The sequence below is a fragment of the Centroberyx gerrardi genome, chromosome 2 (assembly GCF_048128805.1).
Source record: "Centroberyx gerrardi isolate f3 chromosome 2, fCenGer3.hap1.cur.20231027, whole genome shotgun sequence".
Classification (NCBI taxonomy): domain Eukaryota; kingdom Metazoa; phylum Chordata; class Actinopteri; order Beryciformes; family Berycidae; genus Centroberyx; species Centroberyx gerrardi.
This window is the reverse complement of record NC_135998.1, coordinates 5,910,909-5,925,336: the sequence shown is the minus strand read 5'-3', so window position 1 is coordinate 5,925,336 and position 14,428 is coordinate 5,910,909. Positions and strand designations below refer to the sequence as shown.

The following is a 14,428-nucleotide window of genomic DNA, read 5'->3' as shown; positions in this document are numbered from 1 at the left end:
TCTTAAGCTATTATATGCATAGGCTTATAATCAGATCATAATCAGCATATTAACCATAACACAGAAGTCTGTCTTTCAAGAAAAAGGGATATGAGACGTTTTTAGCCAGATGATGTTTTTAACATTTGTTTGAAACTTAAGAATGATGATATGTACAGTAGTAGATTTGTAGGCCTAACAAGTTATGCCTATCTTGCATGAATTTAACAATAATTTTCATACAATCATACTAATTGGGATTCATGTCGATAAATATGAGTGGACAGGAGGGTGAGCGTGAGCAACCATTCTCAATGTGACAACCATTTCGTTTCACTTTTGTGACTGGTAGCCTATATTCCTTTTTTATTTCAATTCCAACCTTGGTGATGAAGCAATATTTTTCACTGGGTTGTCCACGTTTATATAGCCTGCATGAAACAACACGGTAAGAACGCACGGGGCGAAGTATCTAAGATGCTTTTAGTAGTCCATCCCCTATCACACAGACTGGGGCTGTGTATCAATATCCTTTTGCAACTAGTTTATAACTGGCTTTAGAGCTAGGAAAATAGCATATTGAAACAAGTATTCAAACACAGATTCAACCATTTAAAGGTGCGACAAGGTAGCATTTTAAGATCAATAAATAATTAACACATTAATTATGAGACATTCATGTAATTGCTGTAAACAAACAAGACCACTGCCGAGAAGATTGGCAGCCTCTACCAACCTCTACACCACTTTCACAGGAAATCTACTAGATTGCTTTATGGCACAAAACAAAACAAGGGCACTGTTCTTCTAGCACAAATGGAGCTAAAGCTCTCAGAGTTTCATGCAATCGCAGATGGTGGAGCAAGAGAAAGGCTGACAACATGTTGATCCTCTTCTGTAAAACGACAGACAAAACCTTTGACCGAAGAAGTAAAGATCCTCTTTTCAACAGGGTTTATGGAAAATGTCTTAAAGTCTTAATTTTTAGAAATACTAGTATTAACAATACCACTGGCACGAGATAGAGGCTACCAAACATTTGTTTATGGTAAATATACCATATAGTGTATAGTATATAAAGTATTACAATTAATTTGACAATGATATATTGTTCAAATTACTACACATAGCACCTTTAAATTGTTGAAATATATGCTGCATTTCCCTCCATCTCAAACAGCAGTATGCTGAATGACAGTGGACCCTGCCTTAACAACTCCAATAGAAACAGTACTTTTTTGTGGTAATGACTAACTTAACGCGTTAGTTTTTCAATGTATGTAATCAGTTATTAGTTACTTTCTCAAAGTTACATTTCGCTACTTTTATTTTTGTTTTAAATGATTAAATGTTTAGTTAGTGCAAATAAAAAAAAAATTAAGATATTGTACGCTATATCATGTTCTTAAAAGCAGACTGCAGCAGGCTGGCGGTGCAGTGGAGGCTTGTAGGTTATGACTCGCTTTTAGAATCAACAACAATAAACTGCAGAACTTGGAAATAAGAGAAGAGAAGGATAAGAACATTATTGCTAACTGTAAGTTTAGCTTTCACTATCTAACCTGAAGATTTGAATTGAAAGCGCTTGTGAGCGCAGTCTGCAGTTTATTTTGAGACCAGACCGGATCAGTTAAGGCTCCGTTCCGGGTGAAGTTAGTTTGAAGTTGGATATTCACCGGTTGATGCGTCTTTTAACGTCAATAGCTCCGTGTCAATAGCATAATGTTTCTCAAATTAGGCTTTTTTTTTATAGAGAGGAACACAGAGCCAATGTTTCAGTGTTGATAAAGTAAAAATCACCTGCGGTTGTGATGCAGTGACGGCAGAAAGGCATCCAGTCAGTCCAAGCCCCCACTGAGTATTTACTGTGGAACCAGGTAACTGAAAGCTGCCTTGATGTTTTCTTTAGACAACGGTAGATTGTTACCTAAGGCTGTGTCCCAAACCTGATGATTAGTGATGATTTCTGTACAATAGGAGTGATGACATCAGCAGAAGATGTATTTTAAAGGCATGATTTTATGTGGGTGAAACGTGAAAGTACTCTAACACGTTACTTTTAATGAAGACTAACTTAGTAACGTAACTAGTTACTATTTAGGGCAAGTAACGAAGTCAAGTAACTAGTTAGTTTCAAAAGTAACTTTTCCTAACACTGCAGCTAAGACACCTGTCTAATTAGCAGCATTCTAGCTGGTGTTATGCTATGCTTGACCATCGACCTGATCTCACTGTGCATTTTTATTTGGCTGTAATTGTTACTTATGATGTTGAAATAAGTAAATAATACAAAATGTTCTGCAACTGAAATTTAGTTGCTGCCAAATAAAATGTGCATCTCATGAGGGTAAACTGGTGGACAGATCAGCATGTTGAAGCAGGCTGAGCCATGATGCAGGGAAATGCAAAATACCATGAGAAACTGAGAGGCTGCAACTGTAGAGGTGAACATGTGTCCTGCGTTTCCTAGCAAGCCTTGGGTTGTCAACCATATAACACAGAATCGTTCCTTAATGAAGAGCAGGATGTTGTGTTCCTTTCCGTGAGTACAGAATGCAGTTTGTTCTGTATTTTCCTAGTTAAGTGATGAAAGTGAGAATAACATAATTATGAATAATAAGGAAAACAGTTTCATTATAAAATGTGACTACATGGCAAATTTGATGGGGAAACTGCAGCCAGCAGGCAGCTCTCTCTCTCCTCCTCAGTGTGCTTGCTCACTCTGTGTGTTATGGTGTGTGTGTCCTCATTGGCTGTCGCCAGCTTGTCGCCAGCTAGTCCATCTCCGGAACATTGTAGTTTCACCACGGCAGACCCACGTCATTAACATCCGCCGTCGCATAATTACGTAGCCTAGTGTAAGTGCAGTCGGATTCTCTTAGCACCGCGGTTGTCTTTTCCTAAGTCCTTATGAATTCTCCTTCACATCTTTCCTTGACCTCATGACGTTTTCCAACGAGGTCAAGGAAAAGTGGTTAGGAATAGGCGTTAGGATGTATTTTTTTGACTATTCGACCGCAGCCAGAGAGAGAGAAGCAACAAGAGAGCAGAGAATCAACGTTAAAGTGAATTCAGCTGCAGACTCTTTCTCATCTGGGATTCAGAGTTTAGAACATTAGAAATTACTTTTTTAGAGGATGACTTTTACTTTTATACTTGAAGTAAATGTAAGACCATGTATTTTTATACTTTGACTTGAGTAAAGGATTTGAAACGGTACTTCAGCTTTTACCAGAGTAGATTTTTAGATGAGTATTTGCACTTGAGTAAGTTTGCGTACTTCTACCACCTCTGATCAACAGCCACGTGTCCCAAAATGAGACAAAAAGTTGGCTATCTAAATATGGAGTTGGACACTGTTGTAAGTTTAAATATTAACTTGTTAACACACACACTGAAGACGTGGAACAGATCGAAGGCACGAAGCGATCGCTTGCTATCACACACGATTGGAAAGTACAGTTGAAGCAACACTGAGTGCTGTGCAGGCCCAAGTCAATATTTGTGGTGAATGTGGTGATTTGCAGAGTCGATACTCTATCTGCGGATGGTGGTTTGTGTGTATACACAAGTGCGCATGGGTGAAGGTGGGTCTGAGGGTGTGTGTGTGTGTGTGTGTGTGTGTGTGTGTGTGTAGGCTTGGCTCTGCACTCCGTTCTGAAAGCTGGTATTTAGATCTAGAGTGGAATAACATCAATTTAACTGCCGGTCTGCCAAGCTCTGAACAAAGAGGGCACACACACACACACACACACACACACCTACACATACACACACACACACACACACACACACACACACACACACACACACACCTTAGTTAATTCTCAACCTCACTCACGCAAGAATGCACCCCCCCCATCCCACCCCCCTTCTCTCCCTCTCTCTCTCTCTCTCTCTCTCTCTCTCTCTCTCTCTCCTTTTCTCTCTCTCTCACTCACACATACACATACACACACATGCACACACACACACACACACACACTCCTGGTAACAGGCTGTTTGTCCTAAGTTTTTTTTTTTTGTTTTGCCTTGTATGACCCTCTTTGTCTCCCTTCCTCTCTTTGTCACACAGTGGCCTGATATTAAATTGGTATTCTCTTTGGCCAAAAATATCCTGGTACATGGCATTATTGTGAAATACTGCCATTAAAAACTAAACCATAATTTGTATTACAAAAGCACATTTTACAAAACATGTAAATGTTCATGTTTAATGGGGCAATAAGTAAGACTTCTACTGCCCCACAGCACAAAGTGTCTATAATACGGTATATCTGTTTCAAGTTTCAAGTTTATTTTCCATTTGCATAAAAATGCATTGGAATTCTTGATCATGAGCCGTGCGCCATTCAGCAAAAAGAACACAGAAGAACACATGAGAAACATGGTAAAAAAAAGGACAAAGACACATAAAAAAATTAAATGAAAGCATAATAAAACATAAAACATATGCAGCAGTAGCCTACATGCATTGTCAGCAAAGTTCGATGATTGTTGTAGTTAGTGCAGTCGTGCTATTCATTTAAAAACCGGACAGGGGGTTGGTAAGGTTGATGATCAATACCAGTGGCTCATATTCCAGTATTTAGCATTGTGATACTGTATATTACCTCTCCACTAATCCCAGAAACCCAGAAGCTCTCGCGACACAAAGCGAGAGCGTCACACAAGCTTCTGTGTGTAACGGATAGAAATATATAATATAATAAATAGAACGAGGCTACAGGGAGTCTTAGTCTTAGTGAGTGAACGGCCCTGCCTGTATTTCCGGTACTGTTGCAGTGAATCGTCACCGACAAGAAACCCACTAAACGCAGTGAAGATGGAGCTTAGTGAGGAGGATTTTAAAAACCACCGATGCGTTCTGCATCCCAGATATCGGCACAGCAGGGTCTTCCAATTAAAGCAGACAGCTTTGGCAGCGTGGTTGATGTTGATGCTGAGCAGTCCTATTAGCTGTTCCAAAACATGTGTGTGTGTGTGTGTGTGTGTGTGTCGTCTGGTTTAATGTCCTCGTTCTTTCCTAGAAGTAAACTGAATCTCTGCCTCAGGGAATTAAAACTAATACAACACACATGACACACAGATACTGTCTTCGATGTGCCAGAGACTTGTGTATGAGGATATCAGTTCTATTAATGTTACTGGTCCCCGATAGAGGTTGATAAAGGTAATAGATTACATTATTCCCCTTTAATGTTCTGTATTAGCATGTTGAAGATGTTGCATATTTCATATTTAATTGTTGCATTGGTCTCTATATGTTATTCATTGCTGCTGCTGCAAAAAGCACTTTTCCCCACATCAATAAAGTTCATCTTAAATTTTGCAATGGTTGGTCTTTGCTATTTGGCCACTTTGATTTTTACATTGCATTTACATCTTATCCACGTCCATAATATTGAGTAAATAGAAAGTAAAGCAGACAGTGACATAAATTGGCGCGGAAAGGAAGACTATCAATGTTGGTGAGACTTTTTGAGAAAATGAAAACAAGCAAACCTGTGCTTTCTATTTTTTTTTAGGGGTGAAATTAATTTTATTTTACAATAGTTATGTTGGCGCCTTGCATTTCAAACAGGACGTGGTCGTTGATTCGTGGGCTGGCTGAGCGTCAGTAAGCGAGGTGAGAATGTAAACAGAGCTGTGTGAGACTTTAATGAGGCTTGCTTCCCCAAACTAAAGAGAACTGTTGATGTTGTAGCTGAAATGCAAACATACACCTAGATAACAGCTTTACTTGTCAAAGTGATTAACTTCCAGCTTAAGTTTGGCTCGTCTAAATGTGTGTATTCATATTTCTTTTGACAGTATTATCATGAAAGTTATCGCTCGGGAAAACGATGATGCGGTTCAGATGCTGTTCTTGAGTTTTCTCCCTCTGTCTCTCTTTTATTCAATGCCTCTCTCTCTTGTTCTCATAAATTTTCTCTCTTTTTGCACCACCCCAAATCCCCCCATCCCCTCCCTGACCTACACACACACACACGCACACACACACCCTCCTTCTGTTTCTGGTGTGTGTGTGTGTGTTACCTGGGGCTTTAGTGCAGTGCGAGGAGTTGGCTGGTCTGAATGTGTGTATTCATGTTTTATTGGCAGTGAAGAACATTATTCCCCAAACCCGCAGCGTTCCACTCATATCTGCTTCAGCCTCTGGCAAGAGGGAGCACACACACACACACACGCACCTACACACACACACACACACACACACACAAACATGCACACAGACACATGCAAGCCCTCACACACAAGCTTAACGCACGCCAGCACAATCACACACACACACGCACACACACTCGTGCACACACACACACACACACACACACACACACACACACACACTGGTGCACACACACGCACGCACACACACACACACACACACACACACACACACACACACAGGAAGGCTGCAAGTTTATCCTGACGGTGAAATCAGAAATTGCAAGCTGGATGAAACACAAAACTTTCTACACACACACACGCACACACACACAAACACGCACACACGCACACACACACACACACACAAAAAACTCCTCTTGCAGTGGCTGCAGGGGAAAACGAATGCGAACAAAGAACTCTGGGAGATATTTTACCTGTCAGGATAAGAGAGGAAATATTTGTTCTGTTTTAGTCAAGTTGACTGATTTTAGAGAGAGAGAGAGAGAGAGAGAGAGAGAGAGAGAGAGAGAGATGAGAGAGAAATAGAAAGTTTAAGATGAGAGAGAAAGAGAGGGGTATAACAGAGAGACAAAGAGGGAAGGAAAGATGGGAAGAAGGACTGAAGAGAGGGATTAGATGTTTTGTGCTTTTGATTGATTTAGTTTGAGGGAAGGAGAAAGAGAGAGAAAGAGAAAAGGAAGCTGAAATAGCAGAACTGTTTGAGGATTTGGTTCAGTGGTTGAATTGCTTTTGATTGAGAGAGGAAAAAGTGAATGACAGAAGGAAAAAAGAAAGCAAGAAAGAAAGAAAGAAAGAAAAATAGAAAGAGAGACAGAGAAAGAAAGAAAGACAGACAGAGAAAGGAAAAAAGAAAGAAAGAGAGACAGACAGACAGAAAGCAAGCAAACAAGCAAGCAAGCAAGCAAACAAGCAATAAAGAAAGAAAGAAACAAAGAAAGAAAGAAAAAGAAAGCGATTAAGATAAAAGACAGACAGACAGACAGAGACAGACAGAAAGAAAGAAAGAAAGAAAGAAAGAAAGAAAGAAAGAAAGAAAGAAAGAAAGAAAGACTAAAGCGTGCTTCAGACAGACTTTATTTGATGTTTGATGAATTCAGTTAAATGTGTCGTAGTTAACAGCTGATCTGAGGCCAGGCGCTGAGAGGCAGATCACTGCATCCAACAGTGAGATTCTGAGCCAGAAGATCATTTGGATCCGGTCCGACCCGTCATGAAGCACCGACACGTTTCGGCAGGAAAGCCTTCGTCAGACCATTTTTCTGTATCAGCGTTTTGTGGCACATTACCCCAATAAATAAAAAATTATTATTATCCGGTCATTTTTTCCCCAATTTTGGATGTGCTTCCTCCTCCTCCTCTCTTGAGTTGTCGTATTGGATCCCAGAAGAGCTCAGAGTGGAGATAAATCAAGCGCACCCAAAATAGTTCTAGAAGGAATCCATGCCTGATTCCCAACAGGGCTGATGTTGGTAGCTTCCAAGGAAAAATAAAGTGTGTGTGTGTGTGTGTGTTACCTTCATTGGTTAAGATCTGAGCACGACCGAGAAACAGAGACCAAGACAGAAACCAGATGACTGTCAGACACACAGGACTGGACAATGGGCCTGGCATCTGGAGAGAGAGAGAGAGAGAGAGAGAGAGAGAGAGAGAGAGAGAGAGAGAGAGAGAGAGAGAGAGAGAGAGAGAGAAATTGTTATTATTAAACCATAGACAGGTTTGACAGTAATCATCATCATCATCATCATTTTGTATCCACACTCTGCATATTCATGGGTATGAAAAGACACATTTTGTTAGCGCTAGTGTTTCTCAAAATTAAAACCACATTTCCCATAAACCTTGTTGCTTCCCATCGCAAAGTTGCTGTCCGCCCAGCTGCAAAGTTGCCGTCGCTCTGTGTGCGTTTGTTTTGTCTTTCCATCATCTGCTGTTGCCAGAAACTCTGAAAGTCTTAGCTCTGTTTGCGCTGGAAGAACATGAATGTGGTAATGATTTATTGGTGTTAAAATGCTACATATAGCACCTTTTACATTTCTACTGACTCTGTTCAACAACATCAGCAACCCCTGATTATGTATATATACAGTACATATACAGTATATATGGATACGCATTTATTATTATTGTTTGCATTTATTTGCATTTGCACTGTCTCTATAGTTTTATATTATGTACATTACCTTTATTTTTTATCTTATTACCTCTTCTCTTTATTATCTTCTGTACTTATTTTTCCCTGGTACTGTTCTGCCAGAAAGAAAGAAAGTGTGGCACCCAAATTTCTCCAAGGGGATTAATAAAGTGATATCTTATCTTATCTTATCTTATCTTACACCAGCAGTACTTCATATACAGTATCTTCATTACACATCATTCAAAAGTAATGGCTTGTGTCTGTACTACACATACATGAAAAAGACTGCACTGCAAAAAAAAACTCCATCTTAACAAGTCATTTAGTGAAATATTCAGTCTTCAAATCTTATTTTTCTTAAAACAAGAGAAAAAATATGCAAATGAGGTGAGATAACTCCACTTGTTTCCAATGCAGCTTCACTTGGTTCAGGAGTTTTCTTGAGACAAGTCAGAATAAATCAGATCGCTGCACTGCTATCAAGAAAATGACACTCTTTTATAGAAAACTCTTGAAACAAGTTGATTTGCGAGTGAAATTATCAAACCTCACTGGGAGATTTTTTCACTTATTTTAAGAAAAAGATTATTTTAGGACTCGATAACAGACTAAGTGACTTGTTAAGATGGAGATTCTTTGCAGTGTGAATAGTGGGCCGGTGCTTAAGACGCAAAAAAGTTGACCGTCTGTTTCACTATTTTATGTGAAAACTATACAAATCTGTCTCTGTAAATCTCTCTCTCTCTCTCTCTTTCTCTCTCTCTCTCTCTCTCTATCTCTCTCTCTCTCTTTCTTTCTCTCTGTCTTTCTTTCGAGTTACAGGGGTGTGATGTGATGCTGTTGATATTTTTATCCTGAGGGGACATTTATAACAGTCAGCTGTATTTATAGGGATGACTGACACCCTGGAACCCTGTGTGTGTGTGTGTGTGTGTGTGTGAGAGAGAGAGAGAGAGAGAGAGAAAGAGAGAGAGAGAGCGAGAGAGAGTATTGTGAGAACATGTTATATATAACATCTCAACACGTGTATGCTCAGTACTCACACACATACACTGGTACACACACACACACACACACTAATATTATACCTCCAGGCTGACCTGATTATAGTTAAAGATAAACATGACAAATTAATTCCTGACATAGGAAGCTCTTGTGTGTGTGTGTGTGTGACACACTCTTTCCCTGTCACACTCGCTCTCTCTCACACACACACACACACACACACACACACACACCCCAAAGCTCTCATCTCAGGTGTCAATTATCTTTATAGAGCTGCATGTGAGATATCCTCATGATGAATATGTCAGCACCTTTCCTCACACCTCCAAAGTGAGAGAATAAGAAAGAGGGAGATTAAGAAAGAGAGAGAGAGGAAGAGAGAGAGAGAGACGGATCAGACAGACAGACAGACGGAAGGAGAGAGCGAAGAAAAGAGAAAGGAGAGAAAGCGTGACAGAAGTGACGTGGCATCCAGTTTCTTTAGATCGTCTCATCCTCTCTCTCTCTGTGTGTGTGTGTGTGTGTGTGTGTGTGTGCACACGCGCGTGTGTGTGTCTGTTTGCATATCGCTGTTGTCATGTGACAAACCTGTAACTCAAATTTTGGTGATTTTCTTGTTTTCACTCCAATTGAAGGATTACATGGTTCCTCTATGGGTTGAGAAAATCCCACCATCCTCGGTCTTATGAAAGCATTTAAAAACCAAACTGGATAAACTCAAAAATGCCTGGTGGTCAAGCTAAAAACAAGGCAGTTTTTCTTTTTCTTTCCTTAAAGTGATGTGGGAAAAAGTGAGACTCGTTTTTTATATATTGGCAGAATCTGCTTTGTCAAAGTCCTGTCTCCCACCTTTTTTCACCTATTTACAATTATTGGTAAACGTATTATTTCCTCCGACCGGATTCCGGTGTTACACTTGCTCAGACTGAAAGGTTTAATAAACATAAAGAAAGAGATTCACTTCAACAATTCAGCAGAATGACTAGTTTCTTTATATATTGTCAGACTCTGCTTTGTTCACGTTTGTTTATGTGCTAGAAGTGTGATTTTCAGACTGTTCCTCCATACAATGGCAGTGAATGGAGAGAGAGAAAAAACACTCCAGTCTCCATTCTCCAGTCTCCTCTACCGGAGCAACAGATCACAGAATCACTGATTTTGGGGTTTTATCATGGAGGAAGATACACAACCCAAGATATACCAAAGCTCCACATCACTTTAAAAGCTGACATTTAAGAGATACAAGATTTACACACAACAGCGATGATATGTTTATAAAAGAAAGTAGATATTCTGCTGTGGGTTTTTCATAATGCTTTCAATGGCACTGAGATGATTCATCAGCCTGTTTCACTTTTCAGACTATTCAATGTCATGTTTGGGAAATAAAGACAGAGAGACATTCTCAGTTGGCAGAGAAAAGAAGAGATGAGAGCCCACTGCTCTCGTAGGTACGGACGCACTGAATTCCTCAAAATGTCAAACAGAGTCCTGCCTCACAAAGAGCAGAAACGTAAAGTAAGTGATGAACTTTTCTTTGTAATGGAGGAGGACAGCTCATCAGTGCTGGCAATGAAGTGAGAGAGACAGACAGGAGGCGGAGAATGACATCAGCTGTGCTTTAGCTTAGATTATCCAATTTGATTTTGTTATTGAAGATGCTGTGAATGTTGTATCAACAGCCTCCACACCGAGTGGGAGGACGCCCTCGTTAACTCCTCCTCTGTTAGAGAGGTACAGCTCTGCAGTCTTACAACAAACAAAACATGGTGAGAAGAAAGAAGGTAGACAGAGCGGCGGGCAGAATAACAAATAGACGATGAATATATCGGTGATCGGCAAAGGACTGATTCAATCACTAGTGGATTTGTCTTTTTGCCTTTGATTTATTTTGCCTTTATGCAAACTCAGTATCATCTTTTAAATCACTTCTCAAAACCCACTTGTTTAAGAAAGCCTTTTTATAGTCTGTTCTGCTTTTATGTCCTCCTGATTTTAAATCTGTTTAGGATCCTTACTCTTTTTTTGTTGTTTTTATGTTTGTTTGTTTTGTTTTTTTTGCCTTGTTTTATGTTTTTTATGCTGCTCCTTTTATGTTGCTTTTGTTCTATTTTTGCCTTTTATTGATATCTTTTAGTAGTTATTATTGTTTATTGTGACTGTAAAGCACTTTGTAACTGTTTCGAAAAGTGCAATATAAATAAAGCTTATTATTTTTATTATTATTATAGGTTTGGCAACATAAAATGTAGGCTAGAGCAAGACACTCAAATGGGGAAGTAAATGCGGGGACAAAAATGATGCTCAAACATGATGGTCGATTTAAAATGTTTTTATTTAGAGCCTAAACACAGCTGATGGTTCACAGAGTTTTCCTGGTTTTCCAGGGTTTGTCCTACTTGAGCGTCTTATGCTGCAGCTTCCTATTGGGAATGCACCGCCGCCTCATACTGGTTCAGCAGTTTGACTTTTTTTTGACCGCAAGGACTTCTACCATAATTTAAAATGTAAAAATGCCCTCTACTTTCTCTCTATTTCAACTGAAGTCATCATTGCACGCGCTGAGGAAGGCTTGACAGCTGAAACGTCTGTGCCAAAAGAGAAAGAAAAATTAAAAAACAAAAAAGAAGAAACAGAGTGCGGGGCTGTTTTTGTTTAGGTTGTGTGTGTGTGTGTGTGTGTGTGTGTGTGTGTGTGTGTGTGTGTGTGCCCTGTGTGTCTAACCACAACACACTTTGACACTCACAGGTAGATAGTAGTGTTGGGCTGATATTGGCTGTTACAGGAATTGAATCTGACCAGCCTGCCGACCAGATCATCAGTTTGGTTTAGCGATAATCTAAATATAATCAACTTATAATCAAGAAGAGGACAAGACGCTCTGTTTAGCACATACAAGTGAGGATTGCACATTCAAATTGAGGAGATAGGGGGAGAGAGAGACAGACAGAAAGAGAGAGAGACAGAGTTTGTGTCTGTGAAAGAGTGAGAGGTGATATGTGGTCAACTTTGTGAGGCAAATGAGACGGTGAACTTTGATCTCAGCAAATATCAAAGAACAGAGAGACACAGGTACAGACTGACAGGAAGGCAGAAAGTCGAACATGTGCTTCAGACAGACAGAGACAGAAGTCAGACAGGAAAACAGGCAGACAGAAAAAGCCTGATCAAAGGACAGGAATTAGTAACTGGGACAAAACTTACAGGGGCAATAAGTAATCTATAACCGTTATCAACCTCTATTGGAAGTTAAACGGGTCTCTAACGCAAATGTGAAGACACTGTTGACTTTTTTTTTTACTCATTTCAGTCGAGCACGGGGCGCGAGGCGATTTCGACTCTCTTTTGGTTCCAATCAAACACAGCTGGTAACGCTTGATATATGAGACTCCTCCCACAGCCTGTAGGCAGACGAGCTAACACATCGCTACTTTTTAATAATTGCTATAAACACAACTTCTGCAGCGGTTTCGTCTCGGTAGTTTTACGTACGGCACACAGTCTAAAATCTGAATTTCCACCCTCTATTTGGAGTTGAAACGTGCTGCGGAAAACAAAACCTGCTGCATGTGGCGACGTAATCAATTTCAAAGATTTCAAAGTGCCGATGATCGTCAGCGGAAACGGTAAACAAAGACAAAGAGGCAAAAATTCCCCAGATCTCGACTTATCTTGAGGTCTGGCTTCCGGAGGCTACTTGTGTTTATTTGTGTAATGTTTGTATACTTTGAAGGGAAACAGATGCTATTTTCGGTTATACTGAGTTATCAATGTTTTACAACGCTTATTTTGCAACTAGTCAAACTTTTCAAGATCTTATGGGAATATACACAAAAATATAAATGGTAAAATTGTGGATTGTAAGTTTAAAGGACAAAAGTGTGCAAGAACACATGAGAGAGAGCAAACAGGAGAGGAGAAAGAAACAGCCTGGTTCCTTGTTATCAGTGCATGGAAAGAATGACCTCAACGCCATAAATACACACACGCACACACACACACACACACACACGCACACACAAAGCAGACGTGCAGACACACAACACTGAAATTATAATACACACACACACACACACACACACTTAGTTCTTCCATCTATAAAACCAGTCTGTCTTAGTCAACATTGTAAATCAGAGGATGAAGTGGCTGACAGATGGACCATGGGAAACCATGATAAAATAAATACATAAATAAATAATTACTAGCCTGTCTATGGTATCTAATCATAAAACAAGAGGCATCCTGGTAGCTAAGCAGGCTGAGGCATAATAAACCTGCACTCACAACGCTGTGGGTTTCACTTTCATTACCTTTTAAACATATCATTCTCTCATCTGCTCTCTTCCATACCTAATGAAACAGAAATACCTAAAAAATGTTTATTATTTCATTATATTATATTGTTTTGTCACCTAGAAAACCAATAAAAATTTGGTCAAAAAACTAAAAAATATTCTTGATAACGATGATAATGAAACGACACAGGCTGTAGATTGCAGCACCCTACATGCAAAATGTCCACCAGTCAGGGAAACTTTTAAAATGATCAAATAAATCAAATCAAAAACTTCCTTTTTCATCTACTGGCCATAGTGGCTGGTACATCCCAAATTTCACTAGCCACTAGTAGAAATGTAAAAAAATTACTATTGAATATGACCTGGAATAGGATGGATGGTTGGATACTTGGTGCAGCGGCTACAGGAGGAACAAATTTCATATATATCATATTTTTTTTAAATCTTATTATATTCTGGCAAAATCTTTGTTGATCCGCCTCATTCCTGTGGTGTTTCTGCACTGCACTTCCCACAGATCACCTGTCAATCAAACAGTGTGGGCGGAGCTTGGATTCTCTGTTGATGCAGTTTGAGTTTCTCTTTTCTTTGTCTTTTTTTGCTCATGCTAACTACCCAGTTCTTCTTCTTCTGTTGATTACAAACAAACCGGGAAATGTTAAAACGCATCACTTCCTGTGCAGCAGAGGATTTTTCCCGGGAAAGAGCTGCCAGACACCGGCTAGAACAGACAGTGGAGAAGATCAACTGGATAGAGGATGAATCACTGTTGTGTTAGAGCAATAGATTGAAGCAAAACGAACATTTATTCATATGAAAA

The 14,428-nt window shown here is 39.6% G+C and overlaps 1 protein-coding gene across 1 annotated transcript in view; it reads right to left on the bottom strand.

Annotated features, from left to right (window-relative positions):
• il11ra (interleukin 11 receptor subunit alpha) overlaps positions 1 to 14,428 on the bottom strand; it is a 108,447-nt gene that overhangs the window by 17,094 nt on the left and 76,925 nt on the right. Inside the window, exon 2 of the mRNA XM_071900866.2 lies at positions 7,686 to 7,782. Coding sequence (XP_071756967.1) covers positions 7,686 to 7,782 — 97 coding nt within the window. The remainder of the gene's footprint in view (positions 1 to 7,685; positions 7,783 to 14,428) is intronic.